At 45.3% G+C, this 27,486-nt stretch overlaps 3 protein-coding genes and 1 long non-coding RNA gene across 10 annotated transcripts; 1 reads left to right on the top strand and 3 right to left on the bottom strand.

The window, feature by feature from the left end:
• Nucleotides 1-85: 85 nt before the first annotated feature.
• Nucleotides 86-2,563, bottom strand: wdr74 (WD repeat domain 74). The gene is made up of 3 exons (XM_004565017.2): nucleotides 2,460-2,563; nucleotides 1,641-2,363; nucleotides 86-864 (listed from the first exon to the last, which is right to left on the bottom strand). The coding sequence occupies exons 2-3, from the start codon at nucleotides 2,250-2,252 to the stop codon at nucleotides 349-351; spliced, it is 1,128 nt and encodes a 375-aa protein (XP_004565074.1). The 5' UTR covers nucleotides 2,253-2,363; nucleotides 2,460-2,563; the 3' UTR covers nucleotides 86-348.
• Nucleotides 2,564-2,588: 25 nt separating this feature from the next.
• iws1 (interacts with SUPT6H, CTD assembly factor 1) lies at nucleotides 2,589-13,749 on the top strand. Of its 3 annotated transcripts, none has more exons than XM_023152985.3 (15): nucleotides 2,589-2,784; nucleotides 3,782-3,864; nucleotides 4,308-4,992; nucleotides 6,459-6,524; nucleotides 6,649-6,856; nucleotides 7,022-7,073; nucleotides 7,160-7,263; nucleotides 7,363-7,513; nucleotides 7,610-7,692; nucleotides 7,809-7,938; nucleotides 8,017-8,134; nucleotides 8,213-8,324; nucleotides 9,929-9,985; nucleotides 10,101-10,212; nucleotides 11,661-13,749. In XM_023152985.3, the coding sequence occupies exons 1-15, from the start codon at nucleotides 2,742-2,744 to the stop codon at nucleotides 11,784-11,786; spliced, it is 2,130 nt and encodes a 709-aa protein (XP_023008753.3). In that variant the 5' UTR covers nucleotides 2,589-2,741; the 3' UTR covers nucleotides 11,787-13,749. The 3 variants fall into 3 exon arrangements, with proteins under 3 accessions (XP_023008753.3, XP_076729614.1, XP_076729615.1); XM_076873499.1 differs by lacking the exon at nucleotides 2,589-2,784 and adding an exon at nucleotides 3,071-3,285; XM_076873500.1 differs by lacking the exons at nucleotides 2,589-2,784; nucleotides 9,929-9,985; nucleotides 10,101-10,212; nucleotides 11,661-13,749 and adding exons at nucleotides 3,071-3,285; nucleotides 8,916-9,875.
• A 169-nt stretch (nucleotides 13,750-13,918) lies between these two features.
• ostn (osteocrin) lies at nucleotides 13,919-20,207 on the bottom strand. 5 transcript variants are annotated; one of them, XM_012922918.2, is made up of 5 exons: nucleotides 19,632-20,207; nucleotides 16,721-16,819; nucleotides 15,541-15,773; nucleotides 15,318-15,462; nucleotides 13,919-15,244 (listed from the first exon to the last, which is right to left on the bottom strand). In XM_012922918.2, exons 2-4 carry the CDS (start codon nucleotides 16,817-16,819, stop codon nucleotides 15,375-15,377), a joined length of 420 nt encoding a protein of 139 aa, XP_012778372.1. In that variant the 5' UTR covers nucleotides 19,632-20,207; the 3' UTR covers nucleotides 13,919-15,244; nucleotides 15,318-15,374. The 5 variants fall into 5 exon arrangements, with proteins under 5 accessions (XP_012778372.1, XP_012778373.1, XP_076729613.1 ...); XM_012922919.2 differs by having other exon boundaries at nucleotides 15,541-15,770; XM_076873498.1 differs by lacking the exons at nucleotides 16,721-16,819; nucleotides 19,632-20,207 and adding an exon at nucleotides 15,879-16,450 and having other exon boundaries at nucleotides 15,556-15,773.
• A 3,482-nt stretch (nucleotides 20,208-23,689) lies between these two features.
• On the bottom strand, nucleotides 23,690-26,024 carry LOC105941229 (uncharacterized). Its single transcript, XR_001167857.3, has 3 exons — nucleotides 25,801-26,024; nucleotides 25,461-25,602; nucleotides 23,690-25,369 (listed from the first exon to the last, which is right to left on the bottom strand). It is a non-coding gene; the product is annotated as an uncharacterized LOC105941229 (long non-coding RNA).
• Nucleotides 26,025-27,486: the final 1,462 nt, after the last annotated feature.

The raw sequence follows: 27,486 nt of genomic DNA, 5'->3' as shown, positions 1-27,486 counted from the left end.
TTTTTCCACCGTTTTCTCCTCTGCTGCAGTTTCTCCTCAGGAGCTGAGATGCTCCGTCAGCACATTTAACTTCTTTGATCAGACACAGGAAGCAGAAACTCCTTTAATCATAATTACACGTGTATTTTCAATAATTACAATCATAAAAAACCACAAAGACGTTTTAAAGCACTCATACATTTGTCTCCCCAGGCAGACGCAGACTCTACCTGTTCACAGGTGAGAAACATCTACCCAGTACCTGAAGCTTTTCAAAATAAAAGGCCTCCAGTCTGAATAAACGCTGCTTACAAGCCCCCAGCTACGGCGGTTAAACGTCCCACTGTCCTCTAAAACCTCAAATGCCTCTCAGTCCTGTGCCTTCTTCCTCTTCTTCGTTGTCTCGTTGTCTTCTGTCGTTTTCCTCTTCTGCCTCTCCTCCACCTGCTCCATAGCGTCCCACACATCATCACCTTCGTCTTCCTCCTCCTTTACCTCAGACTCCGCCTCCCCTGCAGTTGCCCCTCCCTCCTGCAGGTCTTGGCTGGCGAGCAGGAGGCAGTTGAGACGGGACTTCAGGTAGACTTTGTGCTGCAGTTTGCGGTCCTCCAGGCTGTGGATGCGCAGGAAGCGGTCCAGGCCGCAGGACGCCACCAACGGCTGGGAGGCGTGGCACTGAAGCCCCCTCACGCCGCCCGCCAGCCCCTTGACACAGCCACGCACTAGGCCCTTCCTCAGGTCCAGCAGGGCGATGTGACCCTGGGTGTTGCCCACCGCCACCGCTGTGCCGTCAGGCGTCAGAGAGATAGCGGTGAGCGGGTACTCGCCGTACTCCGCCTCCAGGACAGGACGCCTCTGAGGAGACGAGGGGTCGAACACGTGCACCTGAGAGAGAGTTTCAACATAACTTTATTTTAAAAAAACAAAGCAGGTCATCAATTGACAGATTTAAACTTTATTTTCTGCTGCTTAATTATTATTATTTTATTTGTTTTTACACCTAAAAGCATTTTTTCCACTGATCAGGAATCAACACCGAGGATACTAAAGACCTCAAAGGGAAATCACTATTATTGTTTCTTTTTAGAAACACTTTAGAAATTATCCACAGCTTTAACTTCAGTTGTGTTGTTTTTGTCTTAATAATTTTATGGAATATCCCTTTAAACTTGTAAACCTGGAGGAAATTTTAAAGATCATAAATGTATGAGAGAAGAGAAAGTAAACCTTAAATCAAACACCTTCTGAATGGAGAGAAAACTGATGAGGAATCGGTCCGAAACCAAACTGACGATGGCTTTGATAATAAAATCATCCATAATTTTAGCCTTAGTTTGTTTTACTCAGACAGTTTGTTGTTGTCCTTTAATATTGCTCAAATGTTAGCCGACTTAGAGAAAAAAATATAATACATGTAGAGAGCTGAGGATTTACACGAGCTTTAATTTTTTCATAGACTTAAGAAAACTTAAAATTAAACACTTTTTGAACGGAGTCTGGTCTGACTTTTGAGCTAATTCTGAGCCAGACGAACGTTTACAGATCACACAAACCAGATGTTTGTGATAAGCTTGACCTTTAACCCGGGCCAAAGTAAACTTTAAATGGGTCTTCTTTAAAAACACGTTTTGTCCTGCTGAGGGTGAATCACAGCTACACACCTGGTGGTAACCCGTGCAGGTGACCACTTTGTCGGAGTCCGGGATGAAGGCCATGTCCCGGACCCAGTAGGGCCGCCGGAGGTCCAGCCAGTCGTCCCGGAGGTTCTTGGCGCTGAACGCGGGCTGCTCGGGCCTCTGGAGGTCCCAGATCTTCAGGCCGTTCTCCTTCCCTCCGGTGGCCACCTTGTTTGGGTTCGCCGGGCTCTGCCGCATCCTGCACACGTTCTTCCCGGCGTCCACCTGTGTCACGGGCTCGTCGCCGCCCTCTTGCCTCCACACGCGCAGCGCGCCGCTCTCCGCGCAGGTGACCAGTGCGTCGCCGCCCAGCGCCGCTAGCCCGGAGAAGCAGCCCTCCGCCGGGTCCCCGCAGCGCCGGCTCTCGGTGAACGCGCCCTTCTCCAAGCTGAACGTCTTCACGGTGGCGTCCACGCAGCCCACCAGCAGCTCGCTCTCCGCCACGTCCCCCCAGCACAGCGCGCGGACCTCCTGGTCTCGACTCAGGTGGCTCGTGTTGCAGAAGTTGAAGGCCTGTTTCCGGGACAGGCTGACCCCCTTCAGGATCCCGGTCTCCGAGCCGAGCCACACGGAGCACAACCGGCTCCGGTCCCCCATCACACCGGACTCACACACACCAAACCAGCCGAAAAAAAAAAAACAGGACAGCTCCGGGTCCGCGTGGATCCTCTGTAGGCTGTGGCGCGTGTCTAAGTCGTCACACTACAGCTGGAGTTAGTAACAGACAGTGTCACGCGGTTCAAAGCTAAGAAAAACTTTCGGCAGTACAATTAAAATCAAAACAGTATAAATAAAAATACTTACACGACCAATGTTCTGGTATTGTTTTTTCTAGAATCATTTGTCATACTAATAAAGTTTATTTTTTCCAAAAAGACAGTTTACGTCATTAGGAAGCGACCGATCCCTTTGCGCATGCTCATATGATACAGGTAGTCACCATTTTGGCTGTGTGGGCTAGCAGAGGCTATCTGTGGGTGTAATCTTCCTCAGACCGTCGTTACTTCGTTCAGGTTTATTTCTTCCAGTGGACAGAGGGGGGTTTCCGCCCTCAAGCCCAAACTCAAAGCTTTCTTCGTCGGGGAAATGGACGGAGAGGAGGACGATCTAATGTCCGGGAACCGCTCCGGTAACGCTTATGCTTTGTTTCCTATTTAAACGACTAACAGGACAGTACTGACCAACTGTAGTAGCTAACTGAATACTAACTGAATTCGAGCACCATGAGCGCGTCCTAGATAAACATGATGCAGAGGTGGGTTGTGATCACGCGGAGGGATCGTTGTTTGTGTTTCGGGGTTAGCGACAGCATCGGCGCCAGTTTCCAGCAAACATGTCCCGGTTTAGCGTCACGACCGGCTGGCAAACATCTCCTGAGCTCTCCGTCACATTTACCTCCAAAAGACTGAAACACGCGGTGATATTTCAACGTTATATCCGTGGAGGAAACCAGCGGAGCCATCCAACACGAACCCGGCAGAAAGCGGCCTTCCACCGAGCCAAGCGAAACCATCAGTGTTTGTTGGCCTGATTACATAACAAACGTTTCATAATCAATATAACCGGTTAGACATGATACACCAAAGAGAGCCGAATCAATACGAAAGCCTTAAAGATGAAGTCTGCTCATGTAGGTGGACTTTATGTTTTTGTCACGCGGTTAGCCATGAACCTAAAATTGGTCACTTTTAAAGTGAAGTTTGGCGAGCAGCTGCAGAGGATCCAAGTGTTTGTTTTTGAGCTGTTTACAGACCAGCTGATGACATCGTGTGATCATTACGGAGACTTTTTAACACTAGAAACGTTTCCTAAGCTGTAGCCTGTTTGACCGTTAATGTACAGAACGGTGGATATTCTGATGTGACTGTAGTGTAATCTTCTACTTCTCACTGCTGCTGTCATATGTTCTATCCAGTCCTAATAAGCCATGATCCTTGAAAAGCACGATTATTTCTTTGAAAGGCAGTTTATCGAAGGGAATGCAGAGAAAGCTGTTGTGTACCGGTAGTTTTCATTCAGTTTTACTTTGGCAGCTTGGTAAAGTTACTGCATACTTTTTGCAGCTCCTATAAATGCTTTTAAAAAGGACTGAATTTAACATGAATGTTCCGGATGTGTTCTTGTAGATGATGGAGGCGGCACGCCGGTTCAGGATGAACACCCAGCATCAGATGGCGAGGAGATGAGGAGCGCCGGGCGCCGGTCTGAGGTCAGAATTCATCTCATTGATTCTGCAGTTTTCAAACGTTTATTCTGAGCCGTTTCGTCTTTGCATTTTAAGTAGTGCCTGAAATTCATACTTCAAATCAGGCGGATTTACACGGACATGGACAGCTGATCTTCCATGTTTGGAACCGTGTGGGATGAGCTCTATGTATGATATTATGAGAGTGTTGTTTTTCCCAGCATGTCAGTGATTGATCAGTACCGGAGCTGAAAGAGTCACAGGTTAGAGAGACAGATGTTGCAACAGCTGGAAAACATGAGGTCGACACATGGATTGGTGCTGCAGCTGCAGTGATGTGGACGCTGTCAGTATTTGTTACGTTTGCTGGAACAATGGCGGCTCCGGTCTGTTCGGACTGTAAATATGACAAACACCGTCTGCAGACCGCCGTGATCGGGCTGATAAACTTTCTTTGTTTTTGTCAGGACGAGGGCAGCAACGACGAGGACGACGCCATGGTGACAGGTGGCGGGGCCAGCGGCTCTGACAACGAGGACTGCCGCAGGGCCGACAGCGACTCAGAGGGCGAGGGCCCCGGGGGCCGTGATGACAAAAGTGACTCTGAGGCGGAGGCGCCGAGGCCCGCCGACAGCGACGATGAGGATGGCTCATCTTCAGTGAAACGCAGGGTGAGCGCGTCCGAGGAGGAGGAGTCGCCGCCAGAGAAACGCAGGACGAGCGGCTCAGATAACGAGGCCTCATCGCCGCTCAAACACGGAGCATCTGACAACGAGGAGGGGGCGTCACCGCCGCCCAAGCGGAGAGGGAGCAGCTCGGATGTGGAGGAGCGGCCCAAAGCGGCGGCAGAAAGCGATTCTGACAACGAGGATGCCAAAGCCGCGGCGTCCCCAGAGCGCCGCTCCAATGCTGACAGTGACTCTGACACAGAGACGCCTGCCAGACGCAAGGCGGCGCAGATAGACTCGGATGAGGAGGAGAAACGGGAGGAGGAAGGAGGAGGGGAGAAGTGGAAGGGGGTCATGCAGTCAGACAGCGAGGAGGAGGAAGAGGAAGGGCGGAGGAAGGCTGCAGCAGGAAGTGATGGAGAGCAGCAGGAGGAAGAGGAGAGGCAGCAGAGAGGTGACAGCGACGAGGACGACGAGAAGCCAGGTACGCGCGTGGCGGTAAGCCACGCCCCCAGGCAGACTTCAGTTTAACCGTTTTGTGACAGGAAATGATGTCGTTACTCCAGAAACACTGGACTTCCTGATCTGATCAGTTTGATTCAAATTAACATGAAGATAAACGAGCAGCTCTGGGTTCAGTGACCGAGTGACGGCGTTATTGAGCGATCGAACTAATGACTGTTTCTATGGTTACAACGCTCTTACATTGTGGACGCGTTACTATTGTCAACACAGACGGTTGAAGCTGTTTTCAGTTTACCAGGGGGCGGGGCAAAACAATCACATGACCAATTTAAGATGACACAGCAACAAGTGTTGACTTTAAAATATATATCAGTTTTTAAATTGTTGATCGGCCGTGAAAAACACGAGTTATGATTAAAAATGTTTATTTCTGAATAAAATCGTGAAGTTTAGAAGAAACACAAAAACTGTTTCTAAGGAAAGAGCTCGAAAGCACCAAGAAAAAGAAAAAACACCCCTTTCCTATTGGTGGAAAAATGTACCATGTCGACCAATCAAGAAATGATATGACAACATGGCATTTGGTTGTTTAGGAAGAAGGCGGAGTTTTAGGAGTGACGGCGGTGAGAGATTTGTGACGTTTAGCGTGTTTGGAGTGTGTAGTTAGTGTGTAGTTGTGTTGTGTGTCAGAACAATGAGGTGACTGCTGAATGTCACAGTTTTGCCAAAAAAAGACAGATTACAGTGTAAACACTGGAGTGACACAGCTGCAGGTGTCAGGTGGCGTTCTCCTGCATCGTGCAGTGGACACAGACACAAATCATTTGTGACATCTTATTAGATTTTTCTGTAAATAGTTAGAAATGAAAACACCTTGGCTGCATTTTAGGTAAATAGCTGCAAAGGTTTTAAAAATGTCCAATTTATATTTCGAGTTATGAAAATGATCCGTTAACCATGTTTGTGGTGGTTACAGGTTGCGAGGTTGAACAGGATGAAACGAGGCGAGATGCTTTTAAAGTCTGCGCTCTGAGAGGGTTCAACTTTTTTTGTTTTGGTTTTTTTAATAATGCAATAGTTACTTTTCCTAGTAATTAGTTACTGTGATAATATAGTAACTCAGTTACTTTTTTTCAAGAAGTAACTATAAGTAATTACTTTTTCAAAGTAACTTTCCCAACACTGTCCGGGTTTGCGAGGTAAACGTCGCCGCTGTCGTGAAGCAAGTCTGTGGTAAGGTGTACCCATCCAGCAGGGCCACAGTGATCACACACGTGACACACACGCCGGCTTCACAGACTAAAGAACATGTGATCACTTTTAGTAATGGTAAACACGTTCTCTCACAGACTTTCCTTTGGCGTGCTGCTCGTTGTGTTCGTGGTCAGACGGAGACGGAGTCACCCGCCACGTTCGCCGGTTCTGTTAATATTTCAGTTCCGTTTTAGATGCTGTGTGAGTAACCAGTGAGCTTTGTGTTTGCAGTGAAGAGGAAGAAGGCCATCCTGTCCGACAGCGAGGACGAGGACGAGGAGAAGGCGGAGAAACCAGGTAACGCAGACCTGACGGCTGGAGCAGGATCTTTGTTTGGATTCTCTGCTGAAAGTAAAGGTTGATGCTGCGAGGTAAAGCAGCGCTGTTGTGTGACGTTTGTCGCTCTCGACGGTCTCCTCAGTGGCGAAGAGGAACCGGGCGGTGTCAGACGACGAGAACTCAGACAGTGACGCCGACTTCGGGGGTCCCGATAAAAGTTTGGCCGCCAAACTGAGAGAGCTCGGCTCAGACAGCGAGAGCGAGGAGGACGACCGAGCGAAGGCGGCGGGGAACAAGGACGAGAAAGCGCTGTTTGGCAGCGACAGCGACTCCGGAGAAGACCAGGAGGAGTGAGTGCTGACGTGGAAACACCTCGCAGAAAACTCAAACCCCCCTACAGGACAGCCTGAGGGATGCAGCTACCACCCCTGCAAGAAGACACATGCAGTTTTAATTTCAAAATAAAGAGTTTAATTCTGTGGCTGCCAGGAGCTGATGTGCCTGTTCTGTTGCAGGAAGATGATCGCAGACATCTTTGGCGAGTCTGGAGATGAGGAGGAGTTCACGGTAAGCCTCGATGTCGCGTCTCCGTTCAAAGACAAAAGCGAGATCAGCCGCGAGCAGTTCCCGTTTCACAAACTGTCGTCCTGCAGGGTTTCAACCAGGAGGACCTGGAGGGCGACGGCAAGGCGAAGCAGAAGGTGCAGGCGGAGGAGGAGTCAGACTCTGACGAGGGCGTCGACCGCAGCGGCCAAGAGTGAGTCTGCTGATCAGCAACACGATTTTAAACAAGCGTTGTTGTTTCTGCTATTAAGTGTGTGTGTGTGTGTGTGTGTGTGTGTGTGTGTGTGTGTAGCACCAGCATGATGTCAGACTTCGACATCATGCTCGCCCGGAGGAAAGCCATGAACAGCAAGAAGAGGCGGCACCGCGATGGAGGCACGTTCATCAGCGACGCCGACGACGTGGTCAACGCCATGATCACCAAGATGAACGAGGCTGCGGAGGTGCGCACGCTGCTCTCGCCCCGTCAAAATAAAAGCCTCACAAATCTCTGAGCTGTGATCCTCACCGACTCTGTGTGCATTTGTTTTTATTTGCAGGAAGATCGAGCTCTGAACAGCCAGAAGAAACCAGCGCTGAAGAAGCTCATGCTGCTGCCGCAGGTCGTCATGCACCTGAAGAAGTAAGAGCTCCGTGTTAGCTTATAGTTGAAGGCTTACGTGCTGAGACCAGCGCCAAAAAAAAGCAGGTCCTTCTCCTCCGTGACTGCATTGAAGACTCTTATCGTTTGTCCCTCAGGCAGGACTTGAAGGAGACGTTCATCGACAGCGGCGTGATGTCGGCCATTAAAGAGTGGATCAGCCCTCTTCCTGACAAATCTCTGCCCGCTCTCAGGATCAGAGAGGAGCTGCTCAGGATACTGCAGGAGGTGAGCGCTGAACGCGGCACATCGTTCTTCAGCTGCGTCTCTAAGATTCAGTCGTTCATGGTGTGTTTCGTCCTGCAGCTGCCCAGCGTGAGTCAGGAGACGCTGAAGCACAGCGGCATCGGGCGGGCCGTCATGTTCCTGTACAAACATCCCAAAGAGTCTCGAGCCAACAAAGACCTCGCTCTCAAACTCATCAGTAAGGCCATGCTCCTTTTCTGTAGTTTCCCTGTCTGGCCGTGGAGGCCGCGGTTTCTGAACTCTTTCTCATCTCCAGACGAGTGGTCGCGGCCGATCTTCGGTCTGACGTCGAACTATAAGGGGATGACGAGAGAGGAGCGGCAGCAGAGAGATCTGGATCAGCAGATGCCTCAGAGACGGCGCCTAAGGTAACGATGATCGCAACGTCCGACCTCCTCTGATTCCATCGTCACCCAGACGACACTAACGTTCTTGTTTCTGCTTCATATCTGCAGCGATTTAAGTTTTATTTACATTATCCATAAAATTGCTCATATATTTGACTTTATTAGAATCGCTGTCAGCCGTCGTTAGGTTTCAGACCTTTTCCACAGTGAGTCGTCCGAACCATGCAGTAGCTACAATACTGACCGACCCCCCCGGGCTGATGTCTGCTCTGTTTTCAGCGTCCACTTCCTGTCATGTGATGATGCTTGTCTCTCACCTGAGAACAGTTTAACCCTCATTCTCCATCTTCTGCTTGTGTCAGAGTGTCAGGTGTTTTGTACAGGTGGAAACCCCCCCCCCCCCCCCCCCCCGTGCGTTTGCTATATCTGTGCGCCGCATTCCCACCGCTGTTCACTCTAAAGTCACTCAGCACGGCTTTACCTGAAACCCATTTGAAAGCTTCGCCTTTCTCAATCTTCTCTTTGAATATTGTGAGATGATTTCTAAAGGTCGTAGTTAGCGTGAGGCGTAGTTTTTCCTCTTTCACTCCTCTTCCTCCGTCTCATCCCCAGTCAGCCTCAGAAGGTGGAGAGGGCAGAGGAACCTGATGTCTTTTCTCCACCAACCAGGTTCAGTCCTGACGTTGCATGGTTGCACTGAGTGACCAGGTTTACCTTCTTTAACGCGTCTCTGCAGGTTTTACATCCCTCTGTCTAAAGCTTAGTAACTCCTCAGATACCCACAGCAGCACCAAAGTGACCAGAATGAATCCCTGAGACTTAAATGACTTCATGAGTGCAGCTGCACGATTTAAAGGTGACCCGTTCTGCTCATTTCCAGCTCCTTTTTCATTCTTGGACTCTAATAGAGTCTGTTTGCATAATTTGCAGTATAAAATAAGCCTCCTCTAAGTATCCTCTGATTGGCTGCTCCTCACAAACAGGTGGGTGGAGCTTGTGAGATGAAGCAGAATTGGCCGGTTTGAATACTTTGCATTTATTTCAGAGTGATTCAACTAAAGAAAATGACTGAAGCTGAGATTTTATATTTGATTCAAGCCCTTCTTGTAACTCTGTTTTTACCACCTCCACTCTGAGCTCATCTAGCTATCAAAATAAGTCAGCTTAGAAACGCTAACATTAGCTTGGGCGCGTTTCAGGCGGACTGGATGCCACCCGGTGGTTGAAACTGGTACTGCACCGGAGTGGAGGACTGCCTTATTTCAGCTTCGGTCCATATCTGCGACACAAACTAATACAGTCACAGCTGCTGATACTTTTAATATCCACTGTAGACATTAGGGGGCGCTGCTGCACAGAGGGGTTAAACAGAGCAGAGACTGGAGCCTGTTTCTGTAACGGCAGTGTTAGCCGTGTGTGTTTTATTGCCCTAACGATGTGGAGCTCGGGCAGGGCTGAGTTTGTTCCGTGCGGGAAGTTTTGGTGCCGACTAACTCGCTCGGAGTGACGTGCTGCTAACAGCATGGAGGCTCAGCCGGTGAAGAACATCGCTCAGAAACCTGCGAGGTGCGGCGGAGCTACTTCACACTCGAAGTTGAATTCATGTCTTCTTCTTCTGTTTGTAGTTCTGGAGGTCAGACGCCTCGCAGAGACCTGGAGAAGCAGCTGACCGGAGAGGAGAAGTAAGTTCTCAGACATCTGGGGGCGGGATTTGTCATAACTTCCTCCTCTGTCGTCTGGAATTTTGTGCCGTGTTTAAATTCCACCCTCATTAACCTGAACGCCTGCTCCCAACAGAGCTCTGCGGCCCGGAGACCCCGGGTTCTGCGCCCGGGCTCGAGTCCCGATGCCCTCAAACAAAGACTACGTGGTTCGGCCCAAATGGAACGTGGAGGGGGACTCCAGCAGGGTGAGTGGTCACACGGGCCGATGGCGTGTGCTTCAGGGCGTGGCTACACTTCAACTAAACAGCAGAGCGCCCCCTTTAGGCACAGTCCTATGAAATATCCAGAGTTTAACATTTGGTTTCAGTTTTTTCATAATTGAGTCAAACAAATTATTTACTCACGATTTACAAAATGAATCACAAATACAAAATTCCAAAATTAAACAAATATATTTTAAACCTCTCTAAGAGCAAACGCGTTTTTAAAGAAAAAACAATACGAATAACAATAAAGAACTTTTATATAAACAGTCAGTTTTCTGAAGTTTAAATAAAGTTGAAACAAACACTTCAACACTTTTGTGCTGGAACAGACATCGGGTTATTTTCTGCTTCTATTTGATTGTAAAGCTCTGAACAAGGAGTTTACCTGCTGTCAGGAGCTGAGCTGTGATTGGTCCTTTGTAGAGCGGCTGTAAGAAGGCCATCAGCCTGCTGGAGAAGCACAAACGGCGTTTCGCCGAGCAGAGAAAATTGGGGCGGCCGCAGGGAGCTGTGAAGATCAGCATAGAGGGAAACAGAATGCCCCTGTAGCTCCCCTGCTCCCCTGCAGGGGGCAGTAAGTCTGTCTGCATGGTGTGAAGAGCCTGACTCACCGGCAGTGTGCAGACGTACAGTGGAGGCAAAGTTATCCAACCCCCAAACAGAGTTCACTGAACACAGCGAAGAGCACACGATCGATCACACTTCAGTCATTCAGACCTCTAACGTCAGACCAATCACTGATAAACCTTCTGATCGTGTCATAACCAACGGACAAAACCTTAACTTTAACAAACTAATGTACTCAGAGGTCATGTGACCTCATACGCAGTGCCCAGGGTTGAATCATTTTCCTTCCTGCTGTATGAACACATGAACATCTCTGCTGCAGCCGTCGAGCACCTCTGAGCCTAATAAACACCAAACTCATGCACTAGAGAGAGATAATCACTAAGAGACTGGAAGTAACGTTCCACAGGTGAGAAGGTGTGCAGTGTGTGGGACAGTGTACCTGTAATTTGCATGGCTTCATTAAATAAAATACATTTACTGTAGAAATGAGTCAGCTGACCCGGAGGAAGAAATGTTTTCACTTTGATATGGAATCAGCCACACGTCCAGCAGCAGGCTTCCAGAAGCTGTCCAATCAGAAGCAAATAGATGTTCAGGGAGGAGGGGAGTTAAAGCAGCTTGTTTCACACAGAGCGAGGGGGCAGAATGAGACAAATAAAGCTTATTTTGAACTGTAAATGGTCTTTAGGAACAGTCTTCCCATCTGATGGCTCTGAACGAGGTGTTTGTGAAACATCTTCCTGCATGAGCAGTGAAGTGTGCGAAACAAACCGGTTGTCTTTGTGTTGTTACCTCAGTGTGTGATTACAAGATGTAAATCCTGTAACTTCCTGTTCTGTGTGTCTGTCTGCCTCCAGGGTCCGGTGAGGAAGAGTTTGTCCCGTGTTGATAAACAGATGCGTAGATTTGCTGACATCCGGCGCCTGACGAAGACGGGTCACGCTGTTAAAATCAGCGTGGAAGGCAATCGAATGCCGCTCTGATTCTTTTTTTTTTTTTTTTTTTTTTTTTTTTTTTTTGCTCTAAACTCAGTAGGATTTATCGTTTTTACTTTTTATTGTTTTGTTTCTGAACAAACCCGCAGCTTTGCCCTCCTCAGGTCCAGCTCTGCCTTACTGAAAAAAGGGGCTGTTGTCAGACCGTGTTGGCTTCAGTTCAAATGTGTTATCTGCTGTAAACTTGTCTGTCCTCTGAACAAAACGCATGAAAGACTCCAAAATGATCCAAAAATAACGTTTCCTAATGCTAACAGTTTAATTATTTGCTTTATTGTTCAACTTGTGTTAGCAGTTAGCTTGATTAGCTTGACCTGAAAATCAGCGATAGTCGCAGTGTTAACAAATACTGGCATCACATAGTCTTTTCTTTTCTGTTTTTTTTATTATTTTTTTTATTTTTTATTATTGGCAGCATTTTTATCTCAAAGTCTAAAATGTTAGCGAGTGTTTGTATTTCTTTAAAATGAAGCTGTTATTTATGATGATGTTGTATCAAAAGCTGAGTCATGTTAGCAGTCATCTACATTTGATATGCTACGGAGCTAATAAAATCTGTAAAAATAGCCTACTGTTTTAGTTTTACCTCGGCTCAGAGTGAGTTGGCTGTAAAGCTAGCATAACAAAAATTATGATGTTATTGTTAGCAATCTACATTAGCTTTGTCTTGAAAAAAAAAAAGTGCAGCAATAGCTTATATTAGCTAGCTATGTTAGCCTTATGTCAAAACTATTAAGGTCTGTAAGCCTTCTAAGCCAACATTCATGTTTATCTATATGCTAACAGTGAATATTGAACTATGGCCACATATTATTATCAGCCCTGTCACTTTACTTTCTTGTGTTCTTTTGAGTAGAACATCGTTGTTCGCCTTTAAATTGGTGGTGATGCACGGTTCATTGGGCGGAGTTAGTGATCACATGTTTTAAAGTAAACCATAATAGTTTCTAGCTATCAATAATGCAGACATCAGTAATTTAAGCTAATGCTATAAACCTTAATAATTCTAAGGAATGGTTAACATAGATAACTTCAAAGTGAAACTAACATCAAAGCCATTTTAGCTTTGTTAACTGGTTGTTTTGGTAGCTAGCATTGAGCTACATCAGAAAAAACAAATTAATTAAACAAATGCTATCATATTAGCTAATGTTAGCTTCACCTTAGAGGTGACAGCTATTTTTAGCTGTCAGCAAATTACACTGTTATTATCTTAGCTGGTTTGGAGGTGAAGCTCATTTTATTTATATTTATCTCTTAGCCCAGTTTTGGAAGTTAGCATGATAGCACTGGCCTTAGGTAAAGCTAATTTAACAAAGGCACTGATTTTTGAAGGTAGCATTGCAGATAAAATGTTGATTTTAAGCGTTTGAGCATTTTTGGCTAACATTAGCATAATGTCATCTGATTTAACTGGCTGAGTTCTTAACAATAGCTAATGTTAGCTGTGAGCTAGCATTGTCCTAAACATCTGTATTCTTATGTAATCTTCAAGCCATTTGCCTACATTTAAAGACTAAATTGCTCTGTGGTATTAGCTTGTATTAGTAGTTAGCTTGTTTTCTTTCTTTCTTTTTTTTAATATATTTTGTAAACTGCCATGCTGACAGAGTTGGTTAAAGATGAACGTGTTGTGTAATCAGAGGATCATTTTGGAGTTTCTTGTCCAGAGTACATTCAAGTTCTCTGGTTTGGATTTGAGGGTGAAGTCTCGTCTGCGCTCTCCGTCTCTGAATGTGAAGGTGTTTGTATTTTGCTGATAGTCTGGTCCATTATCTCCCTTCTCTGCTCCCATAGCAGCTGTACAGAAGTCCTCGGTGGATGAGTTCACACAAGAAATGCCGGGACTCTGATTGATCCGGATCATTCGTGGATTGTGTGAACCAGCCGTTCTGTGTGCACTGTTCTGGATCACATGATCTTTTCTTAATAAAGACTCAACAAAAACTCACCTGGCTGTACGCATGTTTATTTCTGGGAGCATGGGGAGGGACTTACTGGTGGAGCCTCTAGTGGACATTAGTGGAACTGTAGCCTTTAGCACATGATCTAAAATCCTCAAGGGGTTGAAAAAGAGAAAAAATCAGTCACACTCAGAACTTCATTGTCATTTTCTTTTTATTAAGCACAGTTAAACTCGGGCAGGAAGAAGCACATCAGAACAGAATCAGTGAGCAGGACGGTTTCCACTGCAGCGCCACTCGGACGCTTAAACCTGTTTTTGGACTATTATTTTATTTTTTTCTCATTTCAAGTTTACAAACTTTAGATGTGTTACCGTCATAGATGGTATAAAACATGGACATAGTTTCCTGGTGAGGAAAATAAAGCTAATCCAGGAGAGTTAAACCTGCATTCTATCAAAAAGCCACCAGGTGGCGACTGCTGCAGTTGCAAAAAGACTTCCAGTGCTGTAGAAGCTTGACCTCTGTAAACACTTTGCTGCTGATGGACTCAGTCACTCATCTTGGGTCATATTGAACAGGAAGTCTGCTTTGCGACTAAGGTGTTGATGATGAAAATGCTAATCTCATGACTTTGAGATGACGTAACAGTAGCTTTGTCCACTGTTTACGGTCGCAGTAGAAATGTGCCGTTGCTGTGGAAACAGTCCTGCGGCACAACTCCGAGACAAATGTGCGAGGACGAAACTCGATTGGTGTTGGACGATTGCGAGGGCAGTCGAGGCAACAACGCCTCCAGTCAGGGTCCCAACAGCAGGAGGAGCCGGCGATGGTGCATTCAGGTGACACTCGGAAAACTGCAGCATTATTGTTTCCTAACACTAATCCTAATGAGGTTAAAATGTTCAAACTCTAACCTTTAATTTTTTTAATTATATATTAAATGCAAAGAATCAAAAAGATGAAAAAATTTATAAATGAAAAAACTCAAAACATCCAAATTATTCTTATTATAGTCGAAGTTGCTCGATTCTGATGATTTGATCTTTCTGAGATCAGGCTCTGATTTTATCCAAATACAAATTTTGAAGTTGTAACATATTTATTTCTTAATAAATCTGAAATCAAAGCTTCTCCTTGGTGGAAACTAATAAGTATATTTAATCTCACACGTCAGGATATTTGTTGGTGCTGCTAATTCGAGATTTGCTCACATTACAGATTTCACCTTGATTAAATTCAGTATTTTAAAAAAGTTTTATTTACCTGTAAGTTTTACAGGTAAATAAAATGCTTGTTAAAACGAGTTGCCATGGAAGCAAATCGCAGGTGTTGTTGAAATCACTTCCTCTCTATGTGTGCCGACTTTACGGAGCTGCATTTGAACGCACCATCATTGAACAGTCATGCTTTGTGTTGGGCTGTCCAGGTGAAGTGAGGGTGTCAGGTTTGCTGTCCAGGTGAAGTGAGGGTGTCAGGTGGGCGTGTCCAGGTGAAGTGAGGGTGGGCGTGGTTCAGCAGGTGATTGGCGGTTTCATGCATCTGTAGAGATAAATGACCATTTTAGTGTTTTTACTGATACTTTTATGAAAATGAGTCACATGCAGTTCTGCACCTGTCCAGTGAGAGCGCTGTGGAGAGAGGGTGGGCTTTCAGACGGAGGGGATGTGGCCTACCCTCTGCCGTTTGGCAGACGACCCATCCCGATTCTGTCAATGGGCGGTGGATTGAGTCGTCGCCGTGGCGACTCCACCACCTTACTGCAGACAGAAGAACATGGAGGCGTTAGACTCATCCCTGCGTCTCAGGTGTTCTCAGGTATTCTCACAGGTGACTACCTCTGCTTGTCTGACCCTTGCTGCTTCGTTTCCATGGAGCTGATGGACAGGCGGTCCAGCGGGACGTTGTTGATGGGAAAGCTCCTCTTCCTCTTTGGCTCCATGACATCATTTTCCATCCTCATCAGGTGATCCGATTGGAGCAGTTTTGCTGTCAGCTCCTCCCCCACCTTCACACCTACAGGGCGGGACTGAGGGGCTGCATGAAATCTCAAAATGGGCTGGTCTACCTGCTGGATCAGATAAAGGCGTAACAAGTTTATCTACTGAAAATAAGGAGAGTATGAGAGGATGTGTGAAATTACCCGGGATAAGGCTTAGAGCTGAAGGTTTTGTACATGATATCCAAGGAAAGGAGTGTGAGTCTGATCCAGTGCTTCCTGTCCAGTTTTAAGGACTTCCTGTCCTTTAACACGTGAACCCGTATGCCTCCTGATTACTGGGAACTTTGGTCTGCTGATAAAAACGTAAATCAAGGGGATGCTGTGAAAAGCCTCCGACGCCGCCTCCATCTTTATTTTCAATGAGGGAGTCTCCGTATGGAAAACACTGAACTGTGTTTTTGTATGTTACGCCTCCACACTGAAGCCTGTCTCTCACGCCACGGCCCCGGCAGCGAGCGGTGTCTCACTTCCTGTCCGCCTGCTGCCTCAGATGACTCCGACAGATCTCGTGTCATCCAGACTAAACAGAAAAACGTTTCGGCTTTCCCTCCCCGCCGCCTCACGCCATCTGATATCAGCACCGAGCCCTCGAGGGAGGAGCTGCTTGTTTTGGCTCTCGTGATGGTGTGACGGGATCCTGCCTAATAAAAGTACTTATAAAGTTTACCTGAAGTACATGATGTAAAAGTACTTCCTCACAGGTTACATTAAAGCGCACAGAATGGAAGTATTTGAAAGAAAGTAAATGTCCTTTTCCCACTGGTGAAACACGAACGTCTGGTCCTCACAAAGATAGAAAGACATGCACGCGTGTGAGTGGATCAGTGCGAACTATGAACTGTGATGACGTTTATGCATTACGGGGACATTAGAGCACTGTGAGGACTTTTTGTACAGGGCTGCTGAAAATGGGTTTTAGGAGTCAAATGAGAGGGCGTGTGTGTGTGTGTGTGTGTGTGTGTGTGTGTGTGTGTGTGTGTGTGTGTGTGTGTGTGTGTGTGTGTGCGCACACTGACCCGAGCAGGTTGCGGTTGGACTCTGAGGCCGTCGACGCTGCAGCGGAGCAGAGTGAAGGACAGGAGGCCGGGGAGCAGCAAACAGAAGCAGAACTGCATCTGAAACGATCAGTCAGGTAAACGTAATGCTTCAATGAACTGGCATAAAGGACCTCAAAAACACAGAGTAATTACATTACTATCTAACTTACAGTTTTACCTTTTCTCTTCTGCATAAGCATGTAATGAGTGGCTAAGCAACTTATGGCAGCTCCTGATAAACATGGCATTTACGAGAAGTTTCAGTCCGGTTTTCGTCGATTTCACTCCACGGAGACAGCTCTTCTTAGGGTCTCAAGCGATATCTTGATGAATAATGATGCAGGAAAGTGCTCTGTTCTACTCATGTTGGACCTCACATCAGCTTTCGACACAGCTGACCATCACATCCTCATTGAAAGGCTGAAAAATTGGGTTGGTGTATCTGGAACTGCCTTGGAGTGGTTCTCCTCTTATCTCCATCCATCTTCTGTATAGTTTTCATATTTATATCCTGTTCATATCCTGTACATAGCTTGTACTCACTACAACCTGTACATACTTATAGTTATAGAATATTCACAACATACTTCATACCGTGTACATTATAACATACCATAATAGACTCATTTCTGTAATATACTCACATATCTATATTATTACTAATATATATTGTAATATATCTATATCACTAAAGCACTTCTGGATGGATGCAAACTGCATTTCGTTGCCCTGTACCTGTGCATGTGCAATGACAATAAAGTTGAATTCTATTCTATTCTATTCTATCACCGATCCTTTTCTGTGGCGGTCTCCAATTTTAGGTCATCCTCTACCTCCCTTACTTATGGTGTCCCTCAAGGGTCAGTTTTGGGGCCTTTATTGTTTTTAATATATCTTCTCCCCCTCCGGCATATAATGGGCTCTTCTGAGGACATTTCTTATCACTGTTATGCTGATGATATTCAGTTGTATGTTTCTTTTAAGCCCCAGGATTTATCTAAGCTTCAGCGTCTGAATGATTGCTTAGATTTGATCAAACGTTGGATGGCTGCAAATTTCCTCCAACTCAACGTGGGGAAAACCGAAGTCCTCGTATGCGCCCCTGATAGGTTTCTATCGCAGATAGTGAAAGCCCTTGGTCCTCTCTCACTTTATGTTAAATCCTCTATCAGGAATTTAGGTGTTGAAATCTCTGGTTCGGTCTTGTTTTTATCATTTAAGAAATGTGGCTAAGCTGAGGCCGATTTTATCTCGCTCTGAACTGGAGATTGCTATACATGCATTTATGTCGTCATGCTTGGATTATTGTAATTTGCTGTTTATGTGTCTAAGCAAAGGTTCTCTGGATCGTCTGCAGGTTGTGCAAAACGCTGCAGCGAGGCTTTTGACAAAATCCTGCAAGTACTCATATGTGACACCGTTGTTATCTCAGTTACACTGGCTTCCTGTTACATTTAGAGTCAATTTTAAGATCCTGGTCTTGACCTACAGAGCTGTGCACGGACTGGCACCTGCCTACATCTTTGATCTGCTACAGCTCGATGTCCCCAGCAGGTCTTTGAGGTCATCTGATCAGGGCTTACTTGCTTTAAAAATACTAAGAGGAGGACTCAGGGTGACAGAGCTTTTGCCACTGTGGCCCCCAGACTGTGGACCTCTCCCCCAAACATTAAGAACTGTGGACTCAGTCGCTGTTTTTAAAAAGCAACTCAAAACTCACCTTTCTAAAACTGCTTTTGGTTAATTTTTTGCCTGTTTTATTTTCTCTTTTTAAATCTTTTTATGACTTGTAATCTTATGTGCAGCACTTTGTGATTCTGTCTTGAAAGGTGCTATATAAATAAAACATTTTTTATTTATTTATTTAAAACCAGCTCAGCTGCAGCGTTAACGTGATCGAAACATTCTCCTCCACATTTGAGCGTGAGTGATGTCATGGGCACATGTCCATCTTTTGTTTACAGAGTGTGGTTTTTCACAAAGACGTTAATGACGGCTCTGTGACATCAGCAGAAAGAGCTCAGTCTGACAGTTTCAGGCCCCCCAAACCGGGTCTGACCTCTCAGAGGAACCGAAGCGTCCTCACAACAATGGTTTTAAATACACACACATGAGGAGGGGGGCACTTTTAGCTCGGCTGATGGCTGTAAGTGTATTGTCCAGCAACATCGGCTAATTTTAGCATTTTCCATCCCTGCAAATAAACGCCTTTTTGACCGTCACATGCACACTCACTGACACTCCTGTACACACACTCACACACAGTGTCCCCTGCAAGCAGACACGCAGAAACAAACACTTGTTGTCGTGTTGCGTCACTCACATACATTCCTGACGATGCACAAAGGTTTGTGCACGCTCCTGTTCACACCTGCTGCTGATGCTGAGGAGCTGCAGCTCTCTCATTCATGCACGTGTGAGGACAAACACACACACACACACTCTTACACTGCAAATCCTTCCATTCACAAAAATCTGCTTGCAGCCCAGCAGCAGACTGAACATCAGCATCACATTTTTTAGACTTCCTCTGAGAAGAGAGTTCTCGTTCATCTCCAGATCTTATTTTCAGTGCTAAACGCTGCTCGTGTGAAGATTTAAAGACATATTTCATTCATGTTCACCTGTCCAAGTCTCTGTTTTCTTAGCCAGAAATCATAAATGAGATCATGCACACACAAGGTTTTCAGTTTCACAGAAAGTTGGCAGAAAGAATCAAAGATGACAAAAAGAAGCAGCAAACAACTCACACACAGAAAACTGCGAGCAGAAAACTTCAACTCTGAAAGGAATTTAAATTTAAATAGAAAATGTTGGGAAGTGGCATTAATTTGCACCTGTGCACACCTGTGTCTCTCTCTCACACACACACACACATGCATGTTTGTACCTTCAGTGTGGAGCTGATCTCTGCTGCGTTGCCTCGCTCTGTTTCTGTGTCTTCTTCTGGCTTCACACATCAAGTTTTATTGCAGCTGCCTGAGAATCTCCTATCCAATCAGCAGCCTCTGCTCCAGTGGCATCACTTCCTGTTCTTCTTTTCCACCATCATGTGTGTAAGATGTCATCATTAGGTCCATTACCTGTTAATGAAAGCTCCTGGGAGCAATCACGCCTCCCTCCGTCCTCCCCGCTCTCAGTTTCCTCCTGAAGGTCAGTTTTTAAAATAAACACATTCAGACTCGTCTCTGTTCTCCAACTGCACCATCCGTGTGCTCTGATCGCACTCCACACGAGACATCAGATCTCTCCCAGAGAAACATTAAATGTCTGCAACCTGAGTGGGTCTGCAGGTTCACCGAGACAGACTTTGGAAGTGCAAGAAACAGAAAGCAAACACGAGAATGGGCCGCCAATGAAACTGTGCATAAAGTTAACCACTGCTGCAAAACAATGGCAAAAAGAGACAAAACTCCCACCAAGACACACAAAGCGAAGTCAAAAGATGTAGCAAGGCAACAACAAAATGAGCACAAAGATGCAAACAAAGAGAAAATGACAACAAACGTCAAAGACATGAATAGTTGCTAAATAACAATAAAAAGTAACAACAGAGATGCAAAAATAAGAAAAAAAGATACAAATAGTTTTGAAACCAAACAATTTGTAGTTCTTTTGCATCACAAATAACAACAAAGAAACACAAAGTGATACAAAAAACAACAAAACCCAAACTTCTGTCAGACTCTTTGATGAGTAACAGAAACAAGCTTCTGCCACACTGACTGATGCAGTTATGTTTACAGTATTAATAATAAAGAGAAGCCATCTTGGACAGGAAGTGGCTGCAGAAGTAGAGCCAATCACATTCCTCTGCTGGCGTGCAGTTTCGTGACAGGAGTATTGTGTCAAAGTTAGGATGAGGTCATACGGCGACATGTTTTTCTGTCCTGCCGTGAACTCGAAGTTGATCCCCATCTTCTTTGTGTTTCTGTTGCTATGGCGACAGGGCTCTCTCCCACTTATCCTCTCGGGATCGTACGACCTCCGTTCCACCCATCCGTCCGTTCGGGATGGAGAATTTGGTCATTGAGAAAACACACCTGGGTTAATAACGGTAATGACACTCCAGCTAATATGCTAATAATAAGCCCACCATCCCCCAACCAATCACCCTTTAATTAGTCCACGGCCTTCTCTGCTCGAGGTGATGTCATCTTAGCACTCGTTTTTTTCTTCCTGTTGCCCTTTCAGCAGCACACACAAGTCTAAATACAGGAGCCTGTAAGTCTGCAGTGCTGTGAATAACTGAGCCCACAGAACCTGCTTAAGCACCAATAACCTGAAATAAAAGTAAAGTGTGGCTCTATGTGTCTGTTGCATTATGGTTGAGGACTTCTGGTCCACTCGTCTTCACAGTGTTGCTTCAGTTCATTGACATGTGCAGCATTTATCCATGCATAGCTCTCTGAGCTCTGCAGCGCTTTTCTTTTTCAGCCGTTCTGTTGGAGTGCTGTTGGAGTTGCTGTGCTTGGATCATTGTCCTGTTCATGGTCAGAGCTTTAGCTGTGGGACAGACAGGCTCACACTGGTATACAGAGGAGTTCATGGTCCACTTAGGGACTGTGAGGTGCCTGAAATGTTGGTTTTGTGCTTTATGGATTTACAAAAGAGGCATTACAAAAGAGGCTCTATCTCTAACCGTGCCGTCATGAACTTTAACCTTTAACATGCTAACTGAGACCTGTATAGTACGAGATGGAGCTTTTGGGTTTGGTAGGGTGACTTTGCTGAGACCACTGGTGGGAAGATTGTGGAATTGTGTTATCACACCTAAATCCACCCGAGGTGGTTTTAATTCCTATAGAAGCATTGAAGGTGTTCTTAGTTTTCCACAGGACTGCACAGAGTCCCATCTTCTGTGGCGGTTCTGTGAAGTCAAACCAGGTCCAATACCAAACTGGATCTGAACGAGCAGACGCTGTAACCAATTTTATTTTCTTTAAATTATTGAATGAAAAACAAATAGTCACAAAATTGTGTTATGAGCCAGTTAAAACAAAAGTTAACTATGATTTTCTAGCAATGACGTTATGGTTAGCCAAGCTAGCCGACTAACCTTAATGTTTTCTGTTTCCGTCTAAGCCTGTGAGAGATTTAGTTTCTGTCCTCATGTGCAGTTTGTCTTGGAGTCTGTGTTGTGCTGGGAGAACAGCGTCTGGTGTTTAGTGGTGTTATGGCCCTTTAACGCAGGCAGTAGCATACGCTGTGCTAACTGCTAGCTTCATTGTTTGTGTGATTTTTTTATCGCCCACTAATAAGACACAACCCCTGTCTAAACTACACACTTTGCCTACCTAAATACAAGAAGCTACTTTACTGTCTAAACAAACCTGGCATGCTCAAGTTTGTCTAAACATGTTTGCTACATGCCTGAAAAGGCCTTTAGCATCCAACTCTATTTCTACGCTAAAGTTAGCTTGCATTTCTTGGAGTGTTTCAAGTGTGACTCCATCACAGTGGATCTGTGTCGCAGTTATTTTACTGATTTTGTGGTGTGATGTCCGAGTGCTGGTTATTTGAATGCTCATATAACTTATTGTCGGTTGAGCTGCTGTTCTTGTACGTTACGTGGAAACAGTTAGGCGCTGTCAGCTGATTCACTTGGCTGAACAGGAATTAGGAGCGGTTAAACTAACAGGAACATTTAAAGGTGAGAAATAAGTGACGCTTCAGGTGAGTCATTGTTTGCCCTTTTTGGACCGTTCATCAGTAACGTCACCCTGGCAACAGAGACAACACAGTTACCTGCAGCAAGGGTCAGGGAGCGGGCTTGTGGAGCCAACATGGCTGACGAAACGCCTGGGCAAAGCAGCATCATGCCAAGAATTCAGTTGTCACAAATGTAATTAAAAAGGTTATTAGCAAATCAGGTCAGCTGACGTATTCAAAGCCTGACTCGCGATGGTGACGCCGCATCAAAGCTTCAGAGCCTGCAGCGGCTCTGAAGCTCTTTCGTTTGTTCACAATCAGCTGTTGAAATCTGTCCATCAAAGCAGCAGCCTGACAATGTCCACTAGAGTCCGTCCCCATACACACCCATGTAAAAAATATTTAAAATGTTCAAACTTTACAGCAGAAATTACCTGAGTAAACACACACTTATTGTGTTTTTTTTTTAAATAACTCAGCCATGTGGAGTCTTAAAGGTAGAAGATGGATGCTGAACAACACAAGGACCTCCAAAAAGTTGATTCTGTTCATCTGGACGTAGCGTTTTGTGGGAGAAACGTTTTGTCACTCATCCAAGTGACTTCTTCAGTCTCAGCTGACCGCAGGTTTCAATCTCATAAACAGAACATTTGCATAATGACTGAAACCAGCCCACTGGAGGAACAATGGGCTGGGAGGTCAGTTCCTTAATCTTAATTATGCAAATTCTCATGACCATTGATCAACAACCACTGACCAAAACCATCAAAGCCCACAACAACGTTTCTTACACTCAATTACTGCTTTGTATGAGTAGCTTTGTATGATTCACAAATCAAAATAATCATTACTTTATAGAATCATATACCAGTCCTCTCAGTTCATCCTCTGTCTCAAATGAGCAATTTTAGCTCGTCTTTAAGGTAATGCTCTTCTGATTGGATGCCCCTCATAAACTAAAAGCTTGGTGGGTGGAGCTTCAGTGCCCACCGGCCATATTAGGGATGTGACCTCTATATGACATCAGCGATAAACTGACTGTTTACAGCCGTCTGAGCTCTTTATTAGAAACTTTGGCCATGTGGAACATGAGCAGGAGATGTTTATAACAGGAAACAAGGAGAAGCAGAACAGGCCCATGGTCACATGTCTGATGAACCTTTGCAGGTTTAAGTGTTTCGACTGCTGATGTGGTGGTGTAGCTAAGAGCAGCTCCTGGATTGGTAAACTCCTGTGATGAGAGTTTTGTGTGTCTTTGTTTTGGTGTCTGACTACCTTCAGACCTCCCGATAACCTTCAGAGCAGATCCACACAGAGCCGCGGCTCAGCTTTCACTGTGAGAGCTGACTGAGTAAACAGTGAGATCCAGGAAAGCTGGAGGCGTGAGACCGAGGACGGCAGGGAATATCCAGGGGGAATCCTACCGGCTTGATTTGGCCCAGAGAAGCTTCACTCACAAGATCTGAGTCATCCGATCCATGAATCATCAGCTGGAGCTTTACGCCGTTACCGCAGAGTCAGCAGGACGGCGGACCGACGGGACAGAAAATCCTGCAGGGAGACAAATGAGCAACACTTTCTTTTCTGCTCCGAGAACTCTAATCTCCTTTAAGGGGACAGTTGGCGAAGCACAGACTCAGCTCTGCTTTTTTATGGAGGGAAGTGAGAGCAGCCACCGGTGCCTGAATAACAGCTGAAGGTTGCAGGATATTTACCAAGCTTGGGCTAAAGACAGGAGGACTCGGCACAGAGCTGGGAAACACAAAAGTTCAAGTACAAAAACGAGTCTAAGTTTCAAAAGCTGAAGAGCTCAGCAGACGTGTCTCAAACAGCAGTCCAAAAACAAAACAGTGCTTAGCCAGTGAACAAACCCGGATAATCTTAAAATGAGCAAAATTCACAAAATGAATAGAACAGAAGGCCTTTGTTAATGTACAGGTGAACGATGCAATGTGAAGCATCTCTCGGAGCGGTGCAGACATCATGAATCCATATGAATGGAAATAAGAGTTAACATGAGTTAAAATACACGCACATGTATCTCGTAGTCTCTAGTAGTACTGCAGTGTTTAGAGTTTGGACCAAAGTTTTTCTGTCGTCTGAAGGTTTCGGTACGAGAGCTCTCAGAGAGACTTTCCTGTGTTCGCAGAGCGAGGGTCGTTTTTATACAGCAAGCCTGTTTAACCAGATGAGTCGCCCCCTGCTGGCTGTTAAAAGAAGGCACCTTTGTGTTAGCTTCACTTTGGCATCTTTTATACTGTCTCTGTTTGCAAAGAAGAAAACATTGTTCACATTATTGCAATAAAGAAGTTACAGGCACCTCTGAATAACTGAGTCCAGTCTTGATTGAAAGGAAGTTTCAAAATAAAAGTCACGCTGATGTTGAAGCAAGGGACAACGCAGGCGTGTCAAAAGCTGCAGTTCCTCTAATGTCCACTTGAGGCTCCGGCAGTGAGTCTGTCCTCATTAAAACTTTACAGCAGGAATAATCACGTTTACGGCCTGGTACAAAAACAGCCACGGTCTCGCTGTGTATTAAGTTTGATAACTAGGGGGCGTGGCTATGTCCACCTTTAATGATCAAGTGAGCAGTGAGTTATTTTTATACAGCTGGACTTCTTTTTGAAGCACAGAAGCCATGAAAATAAAGTAAAAAAAATAAAGTAAAGTGCACAGTAGCAGCTGCGGCGATGTTAACCTGCACTCGTGAGAAAAAACTTAAAGTAAACACGAGGCCGGTGGGGAAGTTTGTCTGAGGCCAGGCAAGCCGAGAATCTGATCCGCTGACAGAGGTTTGTTGCTGTTTGACGGACGACAGGTCTCAGGTTTGATTCCTGCTAACGACCGTGCATGTCTCCTCGGACGGCCCTTTGTTACCTGATGCGGCCAACAGACGGAAACAAACATAGTGACGTCTCAGCAGACAGAGGAGCGCTTGTTTTGTGCGTCTGTGGCAACGACAGCTGCAGGGACGAGCTGGTGGAAAAGAACAAATTAATTTAACACACAGCCGGTGGGCGGGTGTGGTGGGGTGGGGGTGGTGTTCCCAGTTTCCAGTATCTCTGACCTGCTGGAGCTCCCTCACACTCCCGTTGAAAGTGTTCCAGTCATGACTTTGCGGTTGTGACCTGGACTCGACCCGTCCCACACAGCAGACCTGCGAAAGCCATCAGCTGCTCTCGGTCTCACCGACAGCAACACGGCTGCGACTAAAGGGACGAAACCACCAAGCGGATGGTTACAGCTCCCCACAGAGCCCACACATAAACTCTCTCTTATTTACACAGTGTTCACGCTTCCTTACGGCCTTAATGACAACTCACTAATAATTCTGACTATGATTAATGTGCCTGAAAGACAACATCGGCTCATATATCAGAATATCGGCTCTGATCCTTCGGACTCACCAAGCTGTTGGTGTTTAACTTTAAATCTTTAATTTAATTTGTGTCCCGTTTATTATTTTAGGTTTTGATCTTCCTGTTCAGCTCCAACTCGCCGGACCACCACGCTCCCAAGGCATGCTGGGAAAGCAGCAGAGGTCTGTTTTCTTTGTGCTGATTGGCTGGCTGCTTGCCTTTGTTTTTATACCGACTAATGAGCCAATCACACGGCTCACTGACACACGCGGGGTGACAAGCGTGATGAGAAGCAGCTGGTGAAGAAGCAGTACCTCAAGTGTGTGCCTGTCCTCCAGGTGGCGCCAGAGGAGGCGCTCGGGGTCGTTCATCGTGTCCTTCAGGACTGAAGAAGATGCTGTGAATTACTTTTATTGTCATCTGTCGTTTATCTTTGCTTTCTACATCATTGTGGAGCCCTTAGTGCACAGTGAGGATTAAATGATGTAAGATGGTTCATTTTGTGGTTGTTTTTTGTGATTTCTCAACTGTTAATTATAATTTTTTGTCTCTTTGTGATGTTTTTGGTTCTTTTATGTCTCTGTGGGATTTGATTGGCTGATGCTGCATCAGTTTGTTTTCATTTTCTGCCCTTTGGACCATTTTCTATGTGTTTGCAGATATTTTAAACCACTTTGTGGCGATTTTGATGCTGCTTTTGGTTGTTTTGTGTGTTTGTTTGTGTTTGTGGGTATTTTGTGTCAGTTTGTGCACACTGAAGCTGACATTCTGACTCTGTGCGTGTTTCCAACCCGGCAGAGGCTGAGGTGAAACAAAAACTGTGGTCAGTCAGAAGGAGGAAACACTTTAGTGTAAAAGGCTCCTCCAGTGTTAACCCGTCACCCCACAGCTGTAGTTCCTCCTGTGGCCACAAGGTGGAGGTATATTAAAGCAGCTTTTATGTCTCTCGGTTGTTTCATAGCATCTTCTGTCTTTTTTCTCTAATTTTATATTATTTGACGTCATTTTGGCGCTTTTGCTTCTGCTTTTGTCACTTCTGGTCATCCTTTAAAGTTTTGTGATTTCACATCATTTTTCGTGTGTGTAATTACATCTGTTTTTGGACAGTTTTTGGAGGTAATTTCACGTGACTTTGTGTCCATTTCACTTTTGTCTTGGGGGAATTTCATCGCTCTTTGAGGTCATTTTGTTATTTTGTGTCCACATGTTGCATCTTTTTGGCCAACTGTTTGTCATCTCACATCATGTTCTGACCTGAAGTGACATTTATGACATTTACAATAAAGGACCTTTATGTATTTATTGTTGTGCAATTTTACATCAGTTTGTGGCTTTTGATTTCTTTTTGTTTGTTCTGATCGTGATTTTGCTGTTTTTTCATCACATTTTAATAACTGCATTGAAAGTTTTGACATGCTTTTGTAATTTTACATCCTTTGTGCACATTGTTATGTTTGGTTTGTGTTGTTTTTGTCAAGGTTTTTTGTTTAATTGTTGTGTTAATTAAAAAAACAAAAGATCCCTGAAGAAGAAACATAGATGTAAAAACTTTCTGGTTTGTGTTGAATGAAACTTTGATGCTCAGTGTGAGCTGAATCCCTGCAGTGTGTCTCAGGTGCAGACCCTCGCTGTCTCCAGGTGAGTGTGCTGTACTTCTGTCTCTCGGTGTCTTCGCCGTCTGCTCTGATTATGAAGCTGCTAAAATCTTGTTTTTTTTTTTTATCTGAAGTTCAC

The sequence above is a fragment of the Maylandia zebra genome, linkage group LG14, assembly GCF_041146795.1.
Source record: "Maylandia zebra isolate NMK-2024a linkage group LG14, Mzebra_GT3a, whole genome shotgun sequence".
In the NCBI taxonomy this organism is placed as follows: Eukaryota; Metazoa; Chordata; class Actinopteri; order Cichliformes; family Cichlidae; genus Maylandia; species Maylandia zebra.
The sequence above is the reverse complement of the archived record's forward strand: the minus strand, read 5'-3'. Positions and strand labels throughout refer to the sequence as shown.

Excerpts from the sequence above, each read along its gene's own strand:
- wdr74 (XM_004565017.2), bottom strand. The coding sequence starts at position 2,252 with ATGGGGGACCGGAGCCGGTTGTGCTCCGTGTGGCTCGGCTCGGAGACC. Across the intron at positions 865-1,640 it reads CCTGCACGGGTTACCACCAG|GTGCACGTGTTCGACCCCTC; the intron begins GTGTGTAGCTGT and ends ACTCTCTCTCAG.
- iws1 (XM_076873499.1), top strand. The coding sequence starts at position 3,228 with ATGATACACCAAAGAGAGCCGAATCAATACGAAAGCCTTAAAGATGAA. Across the intron at positions 7,693-7,808 it reads GTCGTCATGCACCTGAAGAA|GCAGGACTTGAAGGAGACGT; the intron begins GTAAGAGCTCCG and ends TTTGTCCCTCAG. Across the intron at positions 10,213-11,660 it reads TGGAGGGGGACTCCAGCAGG|GGTCCGGTGAGGAAGAGTTT; the intron begins GTGAGTGGTCAC and ends GTCTGCCTCCAG.
- ostn (XM_076873496.1), bottom strand. The coding sequence starts at position 16,052 with ATGGAGGCGGCGTCGGAGGCTTTTCACAGCATCCCCTTGATTTACGTT. Across the intron at positions 15,774-15,878 it reads CTCCTTTCCTTGGATATCAT|CAGGTAGACCAGCCCATTTT; the intron begins GTACAAAACCTT and ends TATCTGATCCAG. Across the intron at positions 15,463-15,540 it reads CAAGGGTCAGACAAGCAGAG|TAAGGTGGTGGAGTCGCCAC; the intron begins GTAGTCACCTGT and ends TTCTGTCTGCAG.